Source organism: Stigmatopora nigra, chromosome 4 (genome assembly GCF_051989575.1).
Source record: "Stigmatopora nigra isolate UIUO_SnigA chromosome 4, RoL_Snig_1.1, whole genome shotgun sequence".
NCBI classification, from domain to species: domain Eukaryota; kingdom Metazoa; phylum Chordata; class Actinopteri; order Syngnathiformes; family Syngnathidae; genus Stigmatopora; species Stigmatopora nigra.
This window is the reverse complement of record NC_135511.1, coordinates 250,722-273,925: the sequence shown is the minus strand read 5'-3', so window position 1 is coordinate 273,925 and position 23,204 is coordinate 250,722. Positions and strand designations below refer to the sequence as shown.

The window sequence follows — 23,204 nt, the reverse complement described above, 5'->3', positions numbered from 1 at the left end:
ATCTTTTGATGAGATGCACTTTAAAGTGTCTCATTTCCCTCTGTTGATGCTGCACGTGGCTTCAACCAAATATTCTTCAGGGGGCAGAAAAAAAGAGATCATGGTGATAATCTGACTAGATTTGGTTCAATTTTGCATTTTCATCCCTCGACGTGGCGCCAAAGCCCATCGAGGGATTCTGGGCTAGAAAAATAAATGTATGGATGAACTTGCTCTAACAAAGGTCTTTGACCAAAAAGCTGATGGGTGGCCTTCGTTTGAGTGGAGCAATTTTTCAAAATATGGCATTTGAAAATGAGCACGCGCAACCGTTGCCTCCCACGGCGAGCGACTCCGAGGCCGGAGTTCTGCCGTCGGAGCCAAAAACCACGTGGCCCTCTCGCCTTCGCGTGCGTGCGAAATGACTCACCGCCGACGGCTTCCAAAATAAAAGCGCGGGTGACCATCTGGGCCCGCCGCTCCAGCTCCAGTGTGGCGTCCGGCGTGGGACGGGCCAAAATGAAGGGGTCTGGCCTGGGAAACAAAGACAAGTTGAGCTTCTCGGCCCCGTTGGCTCGCCTTGGCTTTACCAAGAAAGCCACCTGGAAGGCGGCGGCGCCGTCGCCGCCATGATGATGAGGTTGGGGGCCAGCAGCGCCAGGGACGTGTGGAGCACCTGGGCCAGACTGCCGCCAAATCCCACGTCTTTGTCCCTGAACAGGAGCTCCTCCGTGAGCCAGGCCACGTCTCGGCACAGCAGGGACACCCGGGCGCCCGCCTGCGGACGGACGTCGTTGTCGTCGTGGTGACGGGCGGTTCGCCTCGCCGACCCGTGTGGCCTTTACCTGGCGGTGTCTGTAGAGCAAGAGAGCGGACAGCAGGCCGGTGGACATGACGGCCGCGCAACAACTTGCGGCTGAAAAGAAACAATGACATCATCCTGGTCAAATGAGTGCCTCTCCACCAGCATTTTTCCCATAAATGTGACCCCAATGACGACATTCCTCACAAATACATGAGAAAAGATTATCAATAATATATAAAGAGAGAAAGTTTGGAGGTGCAAACTAAAGGGAATTATTAATTTACAAAAAATAGAACCCGAAGCATCGTCCGCGTGTGGACTAGCTGGCAACATTCAGCCGTTTTGTTTGTCCATTTTTGGTACCCGACGTGGGCTTCGCTAAACGTGGCCAAAAGTGTGAAAAACACGCTTGAAAGCGCCACAACATTCCAAGAGCTGGCCAGGATTCATTTGGGGAATATCATCTCTCACTCACAGAAGATGAGATGGACGGCCACGGCGTCACTGGGCCGGCTCTCCCCGCCGTTTGGCTCCGGTCGCCGCGGCGGTGCCGGCCACGACGTCCTCCTCTGCCCCAATCCGCTCTCGGCGCTGGCTGAAACAAGCCTGCGGACGGAAGACCAAACGTCACAGTGTCACTGTTTGATAATACTGTATACATTAGCGGCTCAGGGGTTAAACATTTCTTATCATTTAGCGGCGCCCCATATTTCCCTGGGGAAAGAGCGGGTCGGAAAACAAACTGGAGCTGGCCCGCCCGCCCGCCCGCCCGCCAGCCGCCCGCTTGGACCGTGGCGCTCTAATGGTAAACAAGTGCCCACCGGCGGGGAAACAATGGCCAGAAAAGGGAAAAAGACGCAAGTGAGCAAAATCCAATGACATTACAGTGGGCCGACGAGCAGCGTGGCTTTGGTTATTATTCCCGGGAGAGCCTTTGATTCAAAGCTCATTTTCCCCCGACGCCACCGTCATTGTACTCTATCAATAGAAAGAGAAAGAGAAAAAAAGAGATATGGAAATGCAGATAATGAAAGAATACTTGGCTAATCAGCAGCGCTGGCTGAACTTGGCCCGCTTTCAACAAAAAAAACAGCCGTGGCCATAGTGCGCTACAAAAATTGTTGACGCTGGAAATTGTCGGGGGGAAAGATCCGGAACGTCACCCCCTCCGATGAACCGAAATCGGAATTTTTTAAAGAGGGAAACGATGACATCAAATGCTAAACCGCGCCGCCACATTTTTAGGGAAAGAATAAAGTGACCTGCGCTTGAGGATGGCGGGCTCCAACAAATCCTTTAGAGAACACCATTCATCCATTCTCCACCTGCCTGACGTGGACATCTCCTAAAAGTGGGTGGGGACAAATGCGCTCAATCAAAACAAACGCTCAATTTGACATTTGAAATAGGACTAAGTCTCCAAGATCCAGAGATACATCACCCAACGTTTTATTCTATTTGTAATGGAACTTGTTGAGGGATGAAGATAAGCGAGAGGAACCGTGAGTGAGGCTCTTAAAGGACACTGACCCGGAGAGAAAAGGCTTGGGCCAGATGGATCCGCACGCTTCCTGCTTCCGCCTTCTTCCAAAGTCGAGAGAAGAGCCGGCGCAGCCGAGGGCCCGGCTAAACAGATGACAAGAAAAACAAGAAGAAAAGAAGAAAAAGAAGAAAAAGAAGGCACACATTTCACTGATTTCACGGCGGTGCGTCGCATGATTGTGGGAAGACAAAAAAGAAAAACAGCAAAAGCCGCCGCGTCTCAATAAGATCTTTGTGTTTGCTACTTTGTTTGCTATTAAACTGAATTAGAGGAAAAGAAGGATACGGCCAGGAACTTCTTTTTGGTTTGTTTGTGGAACTTGGCTGAAAGACACCCCCACATTCTCAACAATGGAAAAAGCCAATCGTCATCATCACGTAAGACATACAAACGTTACCCAATGAGCAATGACTTCCCCCTGGGAGTGGCAAAAAAGCCACCCCAAGCAAGCACTTGTTTACCTGCACGTGCGTTTTGGGGACACCTTCGTAGGCGATGCCCACGGGGACCAGACGGACATCGGGGACGTCTCCGTCCCGGATGAGCCGCCCGACGGCATCCAGCCACTGGCGCCCCCGGCCGGACTCCGCCGAGATCCCCAAGCTCAGGGATTGGCCCTCGGCGAGCAGCTCACGTAGCAGCTAAGAGCAGTCGAGAAAGAAAGAAAGAAAGAAAGAGCGTCACAACAAAAGTCTGCAACTGCAAGGTCGCCGGAGTCGGAAGCCGTTAGCGTGAAAATACCCGCCACTGCCGCCACTGCCGCCACGGCCGCCGCGCATTTTAAGTGACGCATTAACCAAATGACAGGTCCAGGCCAAGAGGGGATTAAAAAGAAAAAATGTTTGGGGCACCACAGGAACCAGTGCAAACTAGATGAAGCATACTAAAATCTTCAATTTACTTCATAAGGAACAATATATGCCTATCAAGATTAGCCTCCGCTACCCCAAAAGTGTCCCATTGAAGCTCAAGTCAGACTTACAGAGGTCATGACGGGGGCGTACAAAGCGTCCGTTTCTGCTTCCTCTTCGCTCGCCGCGGAAGACGGCAGGAGGATGGCGCCGATTTTCTGGAGGACCATCCTGAAAGGACAAACACGGGCTTTTGACATGGAATCTTGGACATTTCCGCGACGTCCAGACATTGGACATTTCTTGAAAAGGACTTTTGGGTGGTTTAAAGGCGGGTCGTCGCAGTACCTGAGGAAGGAGTTGGCGACGGGAAAGGGACAAATGGCGTACGGGACTCTCAGGCCGTTGAAAAAGAGCGCCAGGGAGAGGACGGCGTTGTCCAGCGGGCTCTGACGCACGTACACGTACACCAGCGGCGAGCCCTGCGTAGCAAAACGGAGGCGTGGGCATCAACGATGGCTCCCGTTGCCAAGTACTCAAAGATGCGTCATCCGGGAGGAGAGGGATTATGTTTTGGGGGGCTTGGGGGGGCTTCGTGCTGACACAAAAAAAATGAATTTCTGAAGAAGGTTCGCAAAAGGCAAGGCAAGGCCCGCTTACAGGAATCAATACTTGAGAAGAAGAAAAAAGTTCTCAGGTGGGCCGGACTGGTTTTTTTTTGGGGTTGCTCCAAAAAAAATTGACCTGCGGCTGTAAGATGAGCATTCACAGCCACTTTTAAGACGTCTATCCTGTACCTTTTGGGGGGAATTTCCCACTCGGTTGCCGTCGATGACAACGTATTGACGGCAGGGAGGGGCAGGGCCAAAGAGCCAACGTGACTGCGGATGAGAAATGGAGTAAAGTGCAGCGGTCCGACCCCCCGGAGCGCCCCACGCGTTTGATACCCCTGATTGCACAGTAGTAGTGAGTCAATGTGATTGTTGTTTTTGTGTGTTTGTGTGTCGGTGTCAGCACAGCATGTAGAAATAGTAAGAGACACGCTAGCTTGATTGTCAACTTAGGCCTTTCTTTCTGATTAGTGTTAAGGAAACAAAGAGCTAATTAGTGCTGACTTGATGATCTATCCACAGAGAAATAAAACACGGACATTTTAATGAAAAAAAAAAAACAAGCAAAAGGCTAGAAAACAAGCAAAGGGGGAAATACACACTTTTTTATATGGACTCGTTAAGTACTTATTGTTGTGCTTTTTAGGCAGCTCTCTCTCTCTCTCTCTCCATTTTTTATGGGTTCGTGCCAAGAGTCAAATCTCCGTTCGCTTCATTTGACGTCTGTAATTTGGTTCAATTTATTCCATTTGGATACTGCACTTGATTTTTTGAATTCCCTCCTTTCCTTTCTGTGGTTATTTTGTTTACCAGTAAGAAAAGCCCGCATTCCCCACTAGCTCAATAATACATAATTGATGACATTTCCTTGTTGCAAATCCTGTTCAAATATCACCGACTCACTCATGTGGCGTACGTACCACGCAGTCTTTCCTATTTCTATTCTTTTTTTTAAGGAAAGGTGATAAAATGTGCTTCAAGTTACTTGTTGACGCAATTGAAAAGTTCTTCTTTGTGTGTTTGCGTCGTTATGTCTTGATGACAGTGCCCCCAAGTGTCCGGGGTGCACGCGCGCGCACGCACACACCAACAGAGAAGCAAAACGGCAGTAAAAACAACAAAACCCATTTTAAGGGTCTGTTGGGATAGCTTGGGACTAAAGTCGTGATACTTACTAAACACCAACCAAAGTACACTACATACTACAATACTTTTTTTTCCTTTATATTCTTCCTTTTAACAGAGCAGAGGACGTAATTGGCTGCACTTCTTTACGCCGAGCTATTCATTAGTTAAAGGCACAGTTAAACAAGGATTTGTTGTTAGGGAAACCTATTCAAGACCTAGAAATCAAGTCTTAAATAAAAGTCGTAAAAGGATCCGTAAAAAAAGAAGGGAGGGAATTCAAATCTAATTTAGATGGAAGCAACATTTGATTTGATGAGGGGCTCTTAAAAGAGAGGGAATTGCCAAGGATGAATGAAGCAAACCTCACAAGTCTCATTAGATGGGACACGTCGTCATTTGAACCAGCTCCAACTAATGCCTGACTGTTTATGATCATGATCGTGATGAGGAGGAGGATGAAGACGTACCTCTCGCGAGGCGGCGCGCAGAGCCCTAAAATGATCCAGGTTGACTTGAACGCTGCCAAAAAGCCAGGAAAACATCTTCATGGAGGCCCAGCCTACGCACCTAAGGCACAAAAAGAGGACATCAAAATGAAAATGAAGGACTTTTTTTTATCCAGGTGGAAGTGTGCTGACGCAAGAAAGGCAAAAAAATGGACAAAACAACAGCCAGGGCTGCAAATAGGGACGCAGACACCATAACAAAGGCTGACTCACACATTCAAAAGTTGGTTCTCTTTTTTTAAAAGTATTCTATACTTTAAAGTGTGAGACGGGTGTCCAAAAATACTTTGGACTGATGTGAATTGCTTGGGAAATATTGTTGGGGATTCCACGTGGCTCGCTCACAAAATTGAACGTTACTCGGAAAAAAACCTACCGTAAAAAGAACGGGGAGATGCACGTGTTAATGATGGGGCGGAAGAATGACAGGGGATGGCCCTTGACCTGGTCCTTGACCTGGCCCTTGGCTGTTTTGACTTCCGCTGAAAGAGCCTCCCTCACGCTGAAACACAAGAAGGCCACAATTCAGCGATACAGTAGCAAGGACGGCGACCATTTCCGGCCAAAGAAAGGCTTAGCGAAATGCTCCAACTAAGAGATTATCGCGAGAAAACAATGCAACGTCCGTCCGTTGCGCGTCCATCTATTCCCGTCACGTCTCTCGTACCCGTGGCTCTGGCAAAGCCTCTCCTGGCGGGCCACGCCACGACTGGGATAAACGTCACGGGCGCACACAAAGAGGACGCAGCACATCCTCCGCACCAGCCAGCCTCTGTACCTGCGCCACAACAAAAAGGACCACAAAAAACAAGTTTACTGTGTGAATACCATTGTAAAACAACGAGAAGGAAACAAATCAATGGGTCTGGATCCCGCCTGGCGAGGCAAAAAGTGCTCGCCAACTGGCCATCTTCCACTTTTTACCTGGTGTGACTTTCGTTGACGGAGAGGATGTCGCAGAAGCCCAGGTTGGCACTCTGCTCCGACTTGGCGTCTTGACGGTGACGTGCCTGAAAGAGACAAGGACGCCAGCAAAAATCAAATCAAATGCATGCTATGGAACATTCCAGAGGAACCGGGCGGGACGGGAGCCACGGCGTCTCCTCGTCCAAGTACAGCCAAATCTGGTCCCTATGCCACCTTGTTACTATGCGACGGGTGGCATATTAGGCAGAATTGACTGCCTGGCCGACAAAGACATCCAGTGGTGGACCGGATTCCCAAGGTGAAGCTCACCAGACTGTCCGGAGTGCAGCGCTGGCAACACTGGCCCACCACGGGGCGGAACTTGCCCAGCACGGGCGCCGGAGTCATCCTTAACGAAGGCGACAACTACGGGAGGACAAAAGCGAGTGTGGATTAGAAACGTAAAATGTACGGCACGATCGTCATGCAGCAATCAGTACGTTAGCGCAGTCTCAACTATTCCGGAAAAGGCCACCGTGGCTGCGTGTTTTCCTTTCAGGCCATCAGGAGGACATCTTTTGGAAAGCCAAACCCTAACCCTAAATCCTTTTCATCATTCTACTGGCTTGACAGGTGCCTTTAAATGCTCAAGTACAGAACGTGGCGAAAAAAACGGGGTGACGCCTTCACTTTGAATAGAACGGCCTCATCAATCTGGTCAAATCCATATCAAAGATGGGAAAAGGAAAGAAGGAAAGACAGCGGGAATGGGGGAACTCCGAGGTGTTCTCTTTTCTGGGACGCCAGCAAATTCACGGGGCATATTTCCAACAAATGTTTATTAGCCGCTACTCCATCACCAGTATTTGCGGCTCAATTATTGGCTTTTACGGCGGCGGCAGCTCCTCGGGGAACCCGAGCGCTTGGAAAAAAGTAGTCCAACGTGCTAAAGCCCACACTAAGACTACACACGGAATAAAACGGGCGGAAGAAGGTTGCCGCCGGAGAATACAAACGTCGTCTGGCGGAATAGAGAGAGAAAAAATGGCTGGTGTACCAGCGACGGTCTTACCGCGGGTCTTTTGCGCGGAACGGCCACGCCTGCGCTCATCCCGCCGTTCGCAGCCATGTTGAAGCCACTTGGACGCCGTGATCTGCTGAGACAAAGATGGAGATTTCAAAGCCATGTATTGAAATATGCACACAAGAAGAGAATGTTGGCCTTTTTCTCCACCATCGATTTCGGATTTAGGAAGTCTTTGGGGCAAAATTGTTCCGCTTCATTGAAGCCGTTCGCCATGTTGATTAATATCCCGTTATTCAGCCTGCAGGTGAAATAAAAACGGGTTCCCCGGAAGAAGCCAAATGGTTCTGCCGAGTCGCCTCAACAATACAAACAAGCGAGATAGCATATTCTGGGCGCCTTAAAAAATGGTTTACGAAATGGATGGGTAACGGAGATGACGTGATGATGCTTGTCCGATCCTTAAAACCAAAGACATTTCTTTGGTGTATTTATTCCCGGCCATTCTCTTCTCCTCCATTACTTGGCAAATTAAAACCTTAATCTTGGTGGGAGCTCCAACTTGAAATTCCCACATTCATTGGCAATTCCAGTGGGAGGGCGCCAAGTCAGCGCCGCCGCTAAGAGGTGCGCGGGAATCGGTCCAGCTTTGCCGATGGCGGCCGGGCCCGTCGCTCGGTCGGAGGATACGTGGCCGGCGGCCGCAGAAGCAGTCGGGAGAGGGAATAAAAATCCAAATTGCCTAATCTAATGGCCTTATATAATCCACTTGGACGGGAAAAAAAAAAAAAACACAAGCGTGCAAAAATGGCAATAAAGTGGGCTATTTCCGGGCCGGAAGCGCCCATCTGCATTTGCCTTCCGACAACACTCCAAAACAGTACAAATAAATAATCATCCCACCCAGTAAAAAGAAGGAGGAGTATTAGTATGGTCCCCGTGGGATATTTTTGCATTTGCCAGTGCCGTCCGTGTATTCCAGAGAGGAAAGAAAATGGCCCGTACAAATGCCTTGAAATTGAGCTCATTTAAATCAAGTAATTGAAGAGGGCCAGTGGCAAAATAATGGGACGACTGGGATTGAAGGTGCGGTGACAAGTTCCCCCTCAAGTAAGCAGTGAAAAGCCCCAGAAAGTAACAAACAAATATATGAAAGAATAGCTTTAGTGCAAAGGAATCAATGTGGCTCGGCTCCGGCAACTGATCGAGTGATTGATTCTTGTAAATTTGCGAGGGGACCCAACCAATGAGAGGCATTTACTGCAGAGTGTTGCGTGTCGACGGCTTAACGAGTCCCGCCTCGCTGGCAGAACGCAAAAGTCCATCACGTTGACGTATGTCTCCGTGGTCTTTTCCACCAGCTCAGCGCAATTTGCGCTCCCCGTTGCTTCCACCAAGGAGGAGGAAAAGACCCCGGGATACTTTGAAATACCCATCATTAGATGATTTGCTCCTCATTCGCTGCTAGTCTGCGTTGCAAAATCCAAATAGCAGTAGCTACAATATAATTCATTTCTCAAAATGGTGGCCCGGGGACCAAATGTGGCCCGCCGCATCATTTAAGTATATTCAATTTCCTGATTTTTTCCCCCTTTGAAATCAATCATTGTCATTTTTTTCATCCATTTTTTCAATTGTACACCAACGGCAGCGGCGGATAGCTTTTGCTTTTGCTTTGTATTCTAGGAGGCCAAAGAGTAGCCACGAGTGGATGAGTGGGTCGAGCCGGAAAATAGAAGCAGGGGAAAGTAAAAAAAAATAATAATAATAATACAAAATAAAAAAAAAAATCGAAATCAATCAAGGCGAGAACGAGGGATTCGGTGGCTGACCCGGCGAGCGGCTGAACAAGCACTCGTTCCCACTCCCGGGAGATAAGAGGAAGCGACGTCAGCGGCACGGCACGCCACGTTGACCCCACTCGGTCGAGTGAGCGTTCACAAATGGTCCACGCAAAAATTCAAATGACTCAACGACTTCACCGACAAAAAGTTGAATCCACAAGTCTTGACAAGGCAAATGAGCAACTTGTCACATGACCTGACATGTCTTCAAACTAAACATTGAGGGGGGTCTGCACATGGCTTCAATGAGAGATGGGCTTCTTCTTGACTTTGCAAATGGCCGATTCCCGTCCCCTTGAAAGATCGGAGTGAGAGTGGAAAAGACTCCCAAGTCGAGAACGGCACCAGAACCGGGCGACTTTTCCACAAGTTTCGAATGAAATGGGTCGGCCGGCCATTTGTCGGGCGGACATGTGAGGGTCATTGGGAGGAGCTCATTAAAAAGCAGCAGCCAGTTGACAGGGGTCACGGCTCCCAGAGCACCAACGCCGTTCGCACCCATCTGTTCCCATCCGGAAAAAAAAGAAGACAAGCTGGATTCCCTGTCCGCAAAGAGCACCAACAGATGACCTTTCTCCCAGTGGCCACAGAAAGAAGCGTGGTGGGGTGCACCCCGCCCGTCCCGCCCGTCCCGCCTCCCCACGGGAACGCGTTCAACTCTGGTCAAAGGCTAAAAGGGGCCGGCCGGCGGATGCAAAAGCACAGGCATTCTTTCCCAAAATAGTCAACGACTGGTTGGTTGTACGCGAGGTCAAGGCGCCTGGAAAAGACTCTTTTTACATCTTGTCAACAAGTGATAGCAGCAAGGCCTATTGGACAAAAGACATTAGCATAGCCAGCTATCCGTGGAGCGCCCCGTGGTCTGGCTAATAACAATAAAGCAAGGCTATCTCTGCTACTATGGTCCTTTAGCATTTGCGCACGATTCCATTTCCGCGATGGAAACGGCGTTCCGAACGACGCCGCTCTCTGTGGTTTCTCCACGGCGCTTCTGCCGACGTTTGGCCTCCCAAATGAGCACGGAACTAGGACGCCATTTGACTTGCCTGATGGAATTCAGCGTTTCGGCAGCCCTCAAATTGTACACGGCGGCGGCGGCGGCATTTACTCGGGCTTTATGGTTGACTTTGTTTTGGACAAGCAAAGACAAGTCCCTTCTCACCGAGTACATTGTTTTTTTTTCCCGCCCACTTGAAATGACTTTTCTAAGTGCACACGGAAGGACGGCGCAGACGGCGAGGCAATCCATCCCGGTGGCAATTGTCTTGTGTCTCTTGACTTAAAACTCCTCAGCGTCCGTCCACTCCTTATGTTCTTCTTTTTGTTGTTGTTTTTTTTCTGCTGAATTTTCTCTTTCCTTCTCCACATTTGTTCTCCTCAAGTCAGGGTGATTGATCCGCTAATCGGCCGTGCTTTTGAAGTGGCAAAAGAGGCGAGGGCGCATTAACAACAGCCATAAAACTAACGGAGGCCGGGGCAATAAACAAGCGGCGTGCGTGCGTGGCCTTAACGCTGCCATTGATAGAAATGGAGGCGGGCATTTATCGGGGTGGAATCTCATCCGCCACAGTCCGTTCTCCAGTCCCGACTGAAGAAAGCCAACGGAAATGGGTCCGAATAACGGCGAGATTTCCCCGCCGTGGCCCAAAAAAAGCTGAGGGGGCAGAAAAAGGGGCGCTAAAGGGTCTCTTTTCAATAGGCTTCAACGCCTTTGTCTCAGCACATTTTTCTCGTTAGCTCTTCATCGATAGACTTGACTTAGTCCTGGCGGGGAGTCGTCGTCCTCCCCGATCCATTTCCATTATTCATCCGTTTAATCCTACGAGGACGGCTCTTAAACATCCAATCGTATTCCAAAGATCCCGCCAGCCCGGGCTTCTGCGGCAAGGTGGAAGGAGTTCAACCAAATTTGCCTTCTTTGGGCATTTTCAAAAGCAAAATTAGATTCTATTTACGAGGTGAACAAACAATCAGTACAACAGCGCCATCACTATTTTTGCAGCTTTTTTGACCCTCTGTTATTGGGAGGAGCCGAAATCTAAGACGCTGGAAAATGGTCACATTTTTTTTAATCAATTTATCTATACAAGTTAAAGGAGAGCATAGTGGGTTTTGACAAAATAGAACACTTTTCTTAGTTTTTTTTTTAAATGACAAAAACTGTGTAGCGCTCCTAGATGAGTCCCGCCCACAAATTGCACCATAAGTGGATTGTGATGCAGCCGACGCGCTTTCTCGTGCGATCCGTTTTTGTCAAAGCCAATGCAAATGTGTCGCTTGAGCGTTTAGCGGGCTGCTCTTCCGATTAATCAAAGTCCCCCCCCCCCCCCCCCCCCTGCCGCCACCGTTTCATGAAAGAAGGCCCGTCAAAACCTCGCCTGCCAGAAGGTGGATCACGCCACTTGACATTTGCGCTTACCTTCGTCAACGCCGTTGGGGAGCGAATGCCACTTGGAGTAGGCCGACGGTTATCAGACGAAGCAAAATCCCCTGGATGGAGATGACAAAAACAAAAGAAATGCTTACCCAAGTGCATGCTAGTAAAACAGCAAAAATACAAATAGGAAGGAAGGAGAGAGGGAGAGAGGGGAACATATTTGGATCTCCAATTGTGTCTTTCTTTCATTTCAGGAAGAGCCTTTTTCTGTTGTAGCAAACAAAAAAAATGTCTCAAGAGAGTCGTTGACAAACAGCCAATGGCACATTCGGGACGCGGCTAGCGTCAAAGTAAAAAGTGCGCTTTCTACCACACTGCCACCTGCTAATGAATTCTCAGTTTGGGCACGACACATGACGCACGGCGCACGGGACGGAGGGAGCCAGCCGAGCGTAGCGACGGGGGGATATAGCATCAAACAGCTGGCCGTGGCACGTAGCTAGCTAGCTAGCTAGCTAGGCAAGGCGCTCTTCCACAGCTCTTCCATGAATCCATTTCTTTCAACGCCTGAGCTGCGGTTTCCCCAGAGGTCGCCGGGAAATGACCTTCGTGTGAACACACATACTTACTACATGGACAAACAACGTCTTTTGACCACTAAAGTCTCTAGAGACACTACAAAAATATAAAGAAGCGTGCGGTATGGCGGTTAATGCGGACCAGAATGGCCGCCATAAATGAAAAAGCGCCAAGTAGGATCACTCCCATTACAACAAGTAGTTTTTTTTTCCTTCAGAGCCGAGAACTAGTCACAAGATTACTGGAAAGCCACATTTTTTAAATGGGGTTTGGGTCAGGGTTTCAGACTGGGAGGGGAGAACAGCGCTTCTTAACTTGATGTACTTTATCAATCATCTTTCAAATCGTACGTCAATGGAAGGGTGACGAAGTTTGGGTGCCGTAAATGTTCTCGCCGTACGTTCAAACATTTCAAGGCTTATTTGAGGATGTTGCCGGAAGACGGACATGAACAAAAACGCCAGGAAAGTAGGAAGGCCGGACTGAGGATTGTCATCCAGTAAAAAAAAAAAAAAAGCAGAAATATTCGTGCCAAAGAAGCTCTAGACCTTCACACATTGACAAAAAGGCTGAAACTTGAAAAAAGTAACAAGTCATGGTCCTAGACTTGAGTTTATCATAAAAAACAAACTCCCCAAACTTTTTCTGACATTATAAAAAAAAATTATTCAGTACATTACGAATTCTGCAGTCAGAAAATAAAATGATGGCGATGGATTTCACCGTTCAAGTGGAAATTTACATCAGAAACAAAAACAAATCGGAGGCTCGACTTAGCTTACTTCGGGGGAATTGTGAATGAATAACGATGCTAATCACGATGTTCCTCCGGGCCACTTGGTCGGAATTTTGGCGTGATGCAATTTTTTTAACCACAAAACTGGAGCAATATTGTGAAAAATGATGTCTTCTTTCCAAGCGAGGACGGACGGACGGATGGAGAGAGGACGCCCCCCCCCCTCCCGTCAAATGCATTTTACATGGTGGAAAAGCCTGAACCCCGGCCGGTCAAGGCTATTATTATATCTTTCTATTTGAGCGCCAAAGAGCAAATGCATACAATTTCCTCTCTCTAACTGCCGGGGTCAAGCCGTCGGCGCGCAAAATATCAGCGCCACGGCGGCGCTAAAGTGGCCGCCGCACGCCACTCCATTAAACCGGGACAGAAAGCCAGTCCGCCGACGGTCGGGAGGACGCCTTCCATTTATCGGGGCCTCTTCTGACCGCCGGCGAAAACAGCGGCGAAAACAACCAGCCGCCGTCGAGTGTTTTGTCCGACAAAAATTGGAATACTCTGACTTGTTTGCTAGCAAAATGAAGTGCTGGCTAAAAAAAATGTTTATCCTGTGGTGTGAAAAGGAAGCCAATGTGTCCGTGTCTTTCTCCGGCGGGGGTCAACGGGCCCCTGAGCAAAGACGCGACCTCCGAATTAACCCCCATTAGGACTTGGCGTCTCTTGCCCGGAAGTTAGATTGTCTCGTCGGAACGCCGTTAATGCGCCGATTAGGGAGGGCTGTGAAAAAGCCAAACAATTTGCCCGCCCGTCCGTCCGTTATAAAGTTAAGCAAGAAAGCCTCACGGGCATTTGTCACTTGTCTGATGTTTATCTAACAATTATCCGGAAAACAAACGACGGGGGCTCTTTTGTCTCTGGCAAAAATACTCGCCTCTTTTGTCATTGGCCTTTTTTCTTTCTTTGTTTGTTTACGTAGGCATCCATCTTGGAGAGAAATGGATCTGGCGACATTAACGTTAAGAGGAAATGAGTTTCTCTGATGAGAGGACATCTGCCTAGTCCAGTGTAAAAGTGTTTTGGAAGGGGGGATCAATACAGAAATGATTGTAGACGACGTTGTACAGCTCATTCAAGAGGCGTGGCTCAAGTGGCCTATTGATTTGTTTTCAGGGTTAGGGAGCAAAAAGATATGACCAAAAGGGTCACAAGTTCTCAGAGCACCTACAAACATTGCCGGCAAACGTAGCTCCGGCCATTTACGTTGGAGTGGACGGATCCTTCTCCCAAAGACCTAGCTCGCCTCAGGCTGTCCCGTGGCCCACAAAAAATGGCGTCCAGACAGATGGAGGCTAGATTTGTGGGGGTCGGAGTGAAAATCCGGAAGCCCGCGGGCCGGCTCGGCTCTATTTGCCACGACCGCCGCCGCCGCTGCCGAGCGTAACCACGGAGTGGGAGGAAGTGGTGGGCGTGACCTTTGCACAAGCAAAGCACTTTCCATTTTCATCTCTGTCTGAGTGTTGAAAGCTTTGGCGTTAAGGTCAAGTGTGCCAGAGAATCCTATCGGGCCGCCTCCCAAAAGGCACCCCCGCCTCGGACAATTCTGCCCCTAAAAGGCTACCAAAAAAACGTTTGTGGGGGCCGAGGCCCGCTTTGAATATTTCTAAAGCATCGCACGAAAAAGTGCCAGGGTTATTTACGCCTCGTCGAGCTTTGAATTTGGACTTGTAAAAGGCCCATTCCAGAGATTTATGTCGGGATGCACTTTTACGAGCCGGGCCAATCCCGGGCCAATCCCGGGCCAATCCCGGGCCAATCCGGGGCCAATCCCGGGCCAATCCCGGGCCAATCCCGGGCCAATCCCGGGCCAATCCCGGGCCAATCCCGGGCCAATCCCGGGCCAATCCCGGGCCAATCCCGGGCCAATCCCGGGCCAATCCCGGGCCAATCCCGGGCCAATCCCGGGCCAATCCCGGGCCAATCCTGGGCCAATTCTGCAAAAGAAAAAATGTCAAGGCACCAGGAATGAAACAATCCTTTATGGTTGATCATCTGGAGCGGAAAAGGCATTATTGACAGATCCTTTCATTTGATGGGAGAATCCCCGCCCAGTGCGCAAGGATGTCAACTAATCCATTAGTCCGGGCGCCGCCGTATCATTTCTTGTGCTGTATTAATGTCGCTACTGTTTGCCGGGTCACTTGACTACTTTCATGTTTTTTGTACTTGAAAAAAGAGAAGGAAAAAAATCCCTTTTTTACTAAACTAGGTTAAAGATCATATTTCTATGATACCTAGGGCAACTGTCTTTCTAAAAGTTTGCAGAGTTGCATTTGGTAAACGCAAAATGACTGTCGTGACGACACACTTTTTTAGATTTTAAACTGGCGCGTTGGCCAAGTGTTTTTTTCCGTCCAAAAGCAATTTGAATCCAATGGCAAAGCCCACAGTTGAACGGCGCTCCTTCAGACCTACTTTAGCGGTCGGCCGGAGAACGAAATCTCGGGCCAATTGGGTTTTCGGGCCAAGTATTCTGCCGACGTTTCTACACGTGGCCCCCAGTCTAATTCCAGGGCCATTATATTTCTTATTACTCGTCCGACCGGCGATGGAAAAAGCACAAAGTGACATTTGTCAAGTCTCAGGCAGACGTGGGACAAAGAAAAGTGAGAGCGACAAAGAAGGAGAAGATGGGGAGGTGCGGTGCAAAAAGACCACTGGAAGAGGCCAATCTCCACGTTTGAAAGACACTTCTTTCAAACGCCCGTGACATTTGAAAAGGCCACACTTCCCGAGAGGCACCCACACTCCCTCCATTAAGACCGGGGTGTTCCGCGTTTAGACTTATCCGGAGCTAGGGATGAAAACCAGATTATCGCCGCTGAGTAGGAGCGGAGGGCATTACAATTAAGCTATCTGTGCGTTAGTTCAAAAAACGTCCTGCGATCTAGCCAACAAAGAACAGAAAGGAGGCGTCTTCAGAGGGTCCCAAATTACCGAAATGGTGTTCAAGAATGTGCCAATTCACCCAACCGAGGACCAAAAGGCGTGTCTTCGACGCAAGTTTACGTCTCTCCGCCAAAGAGCCGTTAAAGAGCCGTTAAAGAGCCGTTCAAAGTGTCAAATCCCATGAAAATTGATGGTAGCCAAGTGTTAGAACTTGACGGATGGCCAGACGATGACTTGCACAAGTCTCCGGCAAACAAGTCTTCATTCATCCCGAGGAGGTCACCCACAGCGACTTTACCCCAAGGCCAGCCCGAGCCGTCCAAGCCAACGCCGCCACCGCCGCCGCCATTCATTCCCAGTCAATGCCCGCAATTATACCCGAGCGAGCGGCCCATATTAAAGTCGGATCAATCTGGACGCTTCATCACCGTTGCCGGCGCTAGGGGCCATTGGCGTTTGCGCCCATTTAATGGCATTGAGGAGGGAGAGAGCGTCCGTGCCACCGGCAAAAGCCGCTCACGTGGCCGCGGTGTGACGGGCCGGACGCCTAATGGGGACCACGTGAGCGCCGCCGCAGCTTTCATTACGGCCCGACTCCCGTGACCGTCCGGCCCGGCCGGCGTGTTCTTAAAGCGCACCGCCGGCAGGTAGGTAGAATGGGCGGCGTTAAGGCGCGTGACGCACTGTTGCAAAGGACACGCACGACGGCTACAAGAAGGAAATAGTTTGACGCCCTCGTGCTCTGGAGCCACAAGCCTTTGACCACGTCAGCAACAAGCATTACATCATCTGTGGAACAAGCCGTTTGCCTTCCACATTCATCACATCTTCAATCAAGCCATCCATCAGCATATTGTGTCAAAGATAGTACGGCGGTGGAAAAAGGGTCAAAGGGTATTTTCATAAGAATGGAACTCACAAGTTGAAAAAAGACGACTATTATTCGGTTGGCCTGTAAAATGTTGCACAACTCAAAGCAAAAGCAATTTTCCCACAGACATTTTGTTTTTCGGGCTAAGAGTTTGGCCACTAAATATCTCATTGGGGTCACGGGGGGTGCTGGAGCCTATCCCAGCTGACATTGGACCAGAGGCGGGCGACACCCTGAATGGTTGGCCAACCAATCACAACAAGACAAACAACCAATCATTCCTAGCTAGGAGCAAAAAGTGGAGTACCCAGAGGAAACCCATGCAGGCCCTGGAAGAACATGCTAACTCCACACGGATGGACACGACCTGGATTTGAACCCTGAGCTGTGAGGCCGACACGCTAACAACTGGCTAAATTGTGAACTGTAAGACTTAAGAGCCAAAGCTATAGAGATTTACGTTGCTAGCATAGAAAATATGCAGTGTCACGAGAGAAACGACGTAGTGACTTTGGCCTGCCTTTCACAGTACTGGCCAATCATTTTGGGCAATGCAAGAACGCAATCCGGCAGGATTTTGGGCCGTTTCTGGACACCGGGCGGGACGTCGTAAGGCGAGGCGTTCTCCGAAAAAAGATTTTTTTTTTTTTTTTTTTTTTTTGCGGTCTGAATGCAGTCAGAGAGGAGGTGTGACATTGGCATTCTGCAGGGAGGGAGACGCAGAGAGAATGAGATGTTGTCTTTTGCCATCACAAGGCCGACCCAAGAAGCCCCAAGGGCTTTCAAATGGATCACAGGACCAATTCAATTACATTTCTGGAAGTCATTTGAGAACACAAGATTTATCTCCAGTTAGTACTAGCTGGCAACCGTAAGAAGAAGAAGAAGAAGCCTCCCCACCCCACCCCTTTCTCTTTTCTTCACTTATCTTCTCTTCTTTTTAACACAACATATACACTTGTTTCCACAAAATGTTGGATTCAATGACATGCTGACAATTACAACGGGAAACTTTCAAGGATATCTCATGACTTCACATACTTGGGAAGCGACGGCTTAGACTTTGCCTCCTTAATCCATTTGACTGGAGGAAAGGGGCCATTTATTTGTTATTTAAAGCATTCAAACTCAAAAGGAACAAGGCCCTTTCCTTCTGAACGCTTGCTCTCCATAGCCCAAAAATGTGGCCTCAGAACAAGTGGACGTAGCGTCCTTGAAGCCCAAAGGAAAATATAAAGCGGCCCAAGGAGATGTCCACTCGCTCCATTGCTTTACCATCGAATATTTAACCGTTTCGGTCGACGAAAACATCCCTAATTCAATGTAAACGCCAGGGCCATATTCCGCGCCTACTAAAAGGATGATGCATGGACGCAGTCGCCGCTCAACGTGAAAATTTATACGCCGTGTCGGAAACAATAGCGCGGGATGGCCGGCAAACGAGTCCCCGGCGCCCCAGTGTACGGTTAAATCACCATCGGGACGAGAAACGCCAAAAACAATCATCCATTTGTCATGTGAAAGGAAAGCGGTCGCAGCCTGCAGCCTCCGTCCGTCTCACAACAATTGAATTAAGTCAAACTTCTGATATTACATTTCTTGGCCAATTGAATCAGAGCCCAACAGTGGCAAGACAGAAAGAAAAGAAAACCTTGGTAATTGGGGGAAAAACAACCTTATCACATCTTACTGGGGATTTTCTCGAGACGGCAGGCCAGGTTTCCGCGCCCGACGACTGCTCCGTCACCCCCGTTCCGATCCGCCACCTTCTCGGGATGGAGCCAATACGAAAGAATGAGGCTTTTCCTCATTTGATTTATTTCAGGAAGAAGCTTTATTGCAACAGCCGGTATTTCTCTGAACAATTTAACCCGGTTAGCTGCCTTGTTAATACGAAAGTGCCCCCCCCCCCCACCATCACAAAAACAAACAAACAAAAGTGCCGCCCGTGGCTTCCTACATAATAACGTCTTTACGTGCCGCAAAACGCGTTTCACTTGGGCGCCGACAATGATCTTTGGTGCCAACGCCGTTTGGCTCCAGAGGGGGCGACAGCGAGAGGCCCGGGCCCAAAACGGCGGACGCGGCAAACGGATAAAAGGATGGCGAGCCACGGCCGCTAAATTGAAAAGACAAATAGCCTGGCGGTAGAAAAGGCACGATATCCCCGAGTGTTTACACGGCCGGGATCCGCAATTAAAAATGCCAGTCCTCCAGGCCCACTAGGCCAAATGAACACCGGGCTCTCCTCTCCGCCGCGGCGGCGGCGGCCACTCCAACGTCAAGTGGAGCAAAACAAAGGAACAAACAAACAACGGCGTCATCGCGGGCAGCCGCGCTCCGCCGGCGAATTGACGTCAGCCGACCCTCGCCGTGCCTTGGCTTTTATGCCGGTGGAACGCGGGTCGCGGGCGTCAGAGGCCGGAGGTCACGTCCGCCTTTGCGCATACGTCAAAGCCCGTGCGAGTCATGCCACTTCACTTAAACAATCCGCTCCTACTCCTACGCCGCCGCCCGCCATTGCCCACATCTATTATTGACTGTATGCCTTTCCGCTTTAGGCTCTATACTACCTTCATCAGACGTTGCTTTGTTAGGTGGAGCTTATTTTTAATCGCCGTACTTGAACGACCCGTAGGCGCACAAATGAGACTGGACACGCACGAAACGGCAAGACGACGCGGCCTCCGATACGGTCAGTTATTTCAAAATGGAGATAGACTGATAAAACACTTCAGAAAATGTATTTTGACATCTGCGAGTGAAAAGAGAAAAAAAAATGGAGCGTATCTGGCACAAAACGTGGAAAAAATGCTAATATGGGAGAAAATCCAGTACATAAAAGCCAAAGGCATGCATGCATGCAGTGGGAAATGGAATTCATCCTCACGAGTGTTCCCTCATAAACATCAGTAGTCACATGGCTTGTTCCCTCATCACACTCAAGCGACCTATCTTCCCTCTCGTAATGGTTGGAAATCCCTTCCCCGCACGGTGTCGCCAGGGGTGATGATAGCCGCCCCCCCCCCCCCCGGCAGCCCGCCATGGCCAGCCAGATACAATTGTGGCTGTTCTTTCTGTCCCCAAAAAGCCTTTTTTTTCTCCTTCCGCGTGCAGCTGCTGCATTTTCTGAATAAACAACACATTATAAAGCACCTCAGTGGGAGGACGCCAAAAAAAAAATCCTATCTGGCGCATTAAAGCCCTTTTCCAGGCGCCAAAGACACTCACTGGCGTGGTGGAGCATTCTTCACGTCCACATGGGTGGAACAAGACCGCTTGTAAATAGATATGCAAAAGAGAAATATACGGAAGAAATGGTCACAGAGAGTCGGCTTTCATTTTGGAAGAAAGATATGCCTTTCACCCAATTTGCATTGCACAGGATTTTTTTTTTTTTCCTGAGACAATCAAATGTTGATTTTTGGCCGTCTTTTGGATGGTGTTAAAGAGAAGGGAAAAACAAGATTTCTTTTCGGAGCCGTCTTGGCCGGCTCATGTGAGAATATAGCAGTGCCGGCGAGAAGATGTATGGCTGCATTAAAAGAGGGGGAAAAAAAAAGTCAAAATAGAATTTGCCTGCAGCCCGTGCCCGTGGCTTATTGAAAGACATGGCAAAACAGACTTGGCTGCTTATGGACTTTGTCACTTGACCGGAATGGAAGGAAGAGTCATCGGCAATACCAGCAGAGTTCCTAATGTCATTTCTTTTTTTTTTTATTTGAACGATGACGCAATGCTACCTTATCAGCCCCCCGGGATAGTGGCCAGTCATTGGTTAGTACTTAAACAGAAGATGACGATAACGACGACAGGTGGCATTTTGACAATGCAGAGTTTTCTATCTTTTTTTGGAAAACAGCACCGAATGAAGAAGAAAATGTCATTTTCCATGATTACAAATATGCTGTCAGCGGGTGCGCGCGTGTGGCCGGATGCTAATGTCGGCGGATTGGGCCAGAGCGTCGTCCGTCCCCTTAAGAGCACTTGCACGTTACTGTGCAGATGCAATCTTGGACATATATCACGCGTTGCGGCTTGACAACTCTTGACAAAAACACTCGTGAAGCGCACCAATGATGTATATGTGCACTCCACCGACACTTGGGAAGATGCAGCTTGTTAGCCAGTGGCTTGGACCAAACGCTTCTATTTATCCTCCACCTTCTTGTAACACCTTCTTGAATAAAAAGAAAGCCAAAGCCGCTCTGGCCACCACCACGGCTATTGAAACCGTCGCCGTCCGTCCGTGGTGTAAAAATGCCACATTTGGAGACGCTACGTTACTAACGGCCCCGTCCCAAAGGTACCCTTTCGGATCTCTCCCCGGGCCATTAAACGAGCGTGACTTCATGCTTACTGTATATTCGGGGGAGCACTTTAAGATGATTCAAGCTGCTTTTCCAGCAGGAAGCCGCCATCACGAGAAAAAAGAAAAAAAAAGGGACATAAAGTCATGCAGATCAGAAAGAGTCTCGTCTATTGCCCCCGACGCCAGTTAAAATGTTCCATTCCATAAACGAGTACGAAGAGAAGCCTAAATTGGGGCCACAACGTGGCGTATAGTCAAAAGCAAAGGCGGCAGTGTTTTCACCAACCTTGTAATATTCCAGCAAGATAAAAATGAGAGGCAGCAGAAGCAGGCTTGACTTTCACATCTTTCATGCAAATTGGAGCCTCAATTTCCTAGCTAAAAGGAGAAGACAAACAAAAGTCTGGACTTTTTTTTTTTTTGCCTTTAGAGCCGCCTCATCTGTAAAGATGAGCGTTTTGTGTCTTTGTTGACGCTTTGCCGGCTTTAAAAAGAGAGTTTGCGGCTCAAATGACCGTCACATTTTGTGCCACAAAGTTTCTGCTGACAGAAAATGTCATTTTGGAATGATTATCATTGACATCATCAGTTGTCGTCGTCCTCTTTTCAGATGCCCACATGCCACTTCTCAAAATCATCACCAAGCACATTTTGGGGCAGAAATGGCTATTGCGCATCATTTTGCTGAGCACTGCTGTAAATGGAGCGGTCGCAAATCAGTACGACGGTAGTATCGATGAAACCGGCCCACGACGAAACGATGGGACGGCGGTATTTCAAGGCGGGCGTTTATATCTGTTTCCGAGGACGACCCGCCCTCCCCCCCTCCCTCCCTCCCTCCACGTGATTCACGGGTAGACGTTGGGCCACCAAATTGCCAATGAAACACAAATGTTCCGCTTCACTTCAAGCCCCACTTCCAAGGCGCAGGCTAGCTAGCGAGCTAACCACATAAATAAACCCGCCCACTTTTTACTGCATAGTCGATGACATGCCGTATTTTTCAGACTATAAATCGCACCCGAGTATAAGTCGCACCAGTCAAACAATATACAATGAAAGGGATTTACTTACTGGAGGGCCATATTTTATCTGATCAGAAACCAAGAACCAAATATATGTTAAAATAAAAATAGCAAACTGGAGAACAACAGGCAAAGTAGGCATCTGTTAAGGTACCATAGAACTATATCCTTAAAAAAAAATCAAAATACAACAAGATGTCAGTGGTCAGATAGGAAAAAAATATATAGAATACGCACTCGAGTACATTTTGACTTGTAGTCCAGAAAATGTGCTACGGTATGACAGGAAATAACATTTCTTTAGTTAGTCAAATGTGATAAATGATACACTGGGGACGCCCGTTTCTACGTATAATTACACAGTGGTGGACTTTTTATTTTGTTTATTCAGTTTTCCAAGTTTTATGAAAAGCGAGCGCAATCGAGTGACGCGCAAACAAAAATGATTAGTGTCAAAGTGCATAAAAAATCTAAATTTATCTTCCATATTTGGCTCTGAGAAAGAAGATGAGATGGAAAGCCAGACATTTTCTAACGGTCATTTCTAAGGAAAGAACTGAGTGGAGACACTTGTTTTCTGATGAAAGAAGGAATCTAATCTCTCACTTGAGCTTGGCAGGAGCACCACATCCGTAACACACAAAGTACGGACGTGGTCCACATTTCCACAGTCATAACACACACAACGTTAATCAGCAGTGCAACACTTTCCTATTTTTCTTGGATAAAAACCTGTCATAAACTGATTGCGATGGTTTTGAGTGGAAATAAAATGGATTAAAGCAGTTTAATTAATCACCCCGGAGGGACAAAAATGATTTGTCGGAAGAATATTGAGTTAGAAACTGAAAGTAGTCATGCTACATACAATTCAGAACTTCATCCACCAAAGTCAAAACTTTACAGCCTCTTTCTTATTCAACAAAATAGATAAAAGTTTACAAACTTGTAACTGTACATATAGCTAAATATTACATGTACAAACATAAAAAAACATTCTATAGAAAGAGCATATTTCTCCAATTTGTGCACAACTATTACTGAAGTATTCACAAGTGATGACAGCTTAACAACAGTAAGAGTACTTTAGTTATTCTTACCTTGTTCTTCACTTTCTGAAGGACTTTGAGGTCAGGAAAGACTTCGAGGTGCGGAAGAACT

At 48.4% G+C, this 23,204-nt stretch overlaps 1 protein-coding gene across 2 annotated transcripts in view; it reads right to left on the bottom strand.

Moving 5' to 3' along the window:
* Positions 1 to 23,204, bottom strand: part of LOC144195318 (glycerol-3-phosphate acyltransferase 2, mitochondrial-like) — a 27,776-nt gene extending 4,572 nt beyond the window's left edge. The window contains exons 1-17 of one of the 2 annotated variants that reach the window (XM_077714869.1): positions 23,144 to 23,204; positions 11,617 to 11,687; positions 7,402 to 7,486; positions 6,660 to 6,755; positions 6,348 to 6,433; positions 6,091 to 6,201; positions 5,800 to 5,925; positions 5,385 to 5,484; positions 3,527 to 3,660; positions 3,310 to 3,409; positions 2,789 to 2,968; positions 2,315 to 2,410; positions 2,047 to 2,129; positions 1,260 to 1,390; positions 825 to 895; positions 582 to 757; positions 410 to 513 (exon numbers count right to left, since the gene is read on the bottom strand). In XM_077714869.1, coding sequence (XP_077570995.1) covers positions 410 to 513; positions 582 to 757; positions 825 to 895; positions 1,260 to 1,390; positions 2,047 to 2,129; positions 2,315 to 2,410; positions 2,789 to 2,968; positions 3,310 to 3,409; positions 3,527 to 3,660; positions 5,385 to 5,484; positions 5,800 to 5,925; positions 6,091 to 6,201; positions 6,348 to 6,433; positions 6,660 to 6,755; positions 7,402 to 7,458 — 1,651 coding nt within the window. In that variant the 5' untranslated portion in view covers positions 7,459 to 7,486; positions 11,617 to 11,687; positions 23,144 to 23,204. The remainder of the gene's footprint in view (positions 1 to 409; positions 514 to 581; positions 758 to 824; positions 896 to 1,259; positions 1,391 to 2,046; positions 2,130 to 2,314; positions 2,411 to 2,788; positions 2,969 to 3,309; positions 3,410 to 3,526; positions 3,661 to 5,384; positions 5,485 to 5,799; positions 5,926 to 6,090; positions 6,202 to 6,347; positions 6,434 to 6,659; positions 6,756 to 7,401; positions 7,487 to 11,616; positions 11,688 to 23,143) is intronic. The other variant, XM_077714867.1, reaches the window with a different exon arrangement.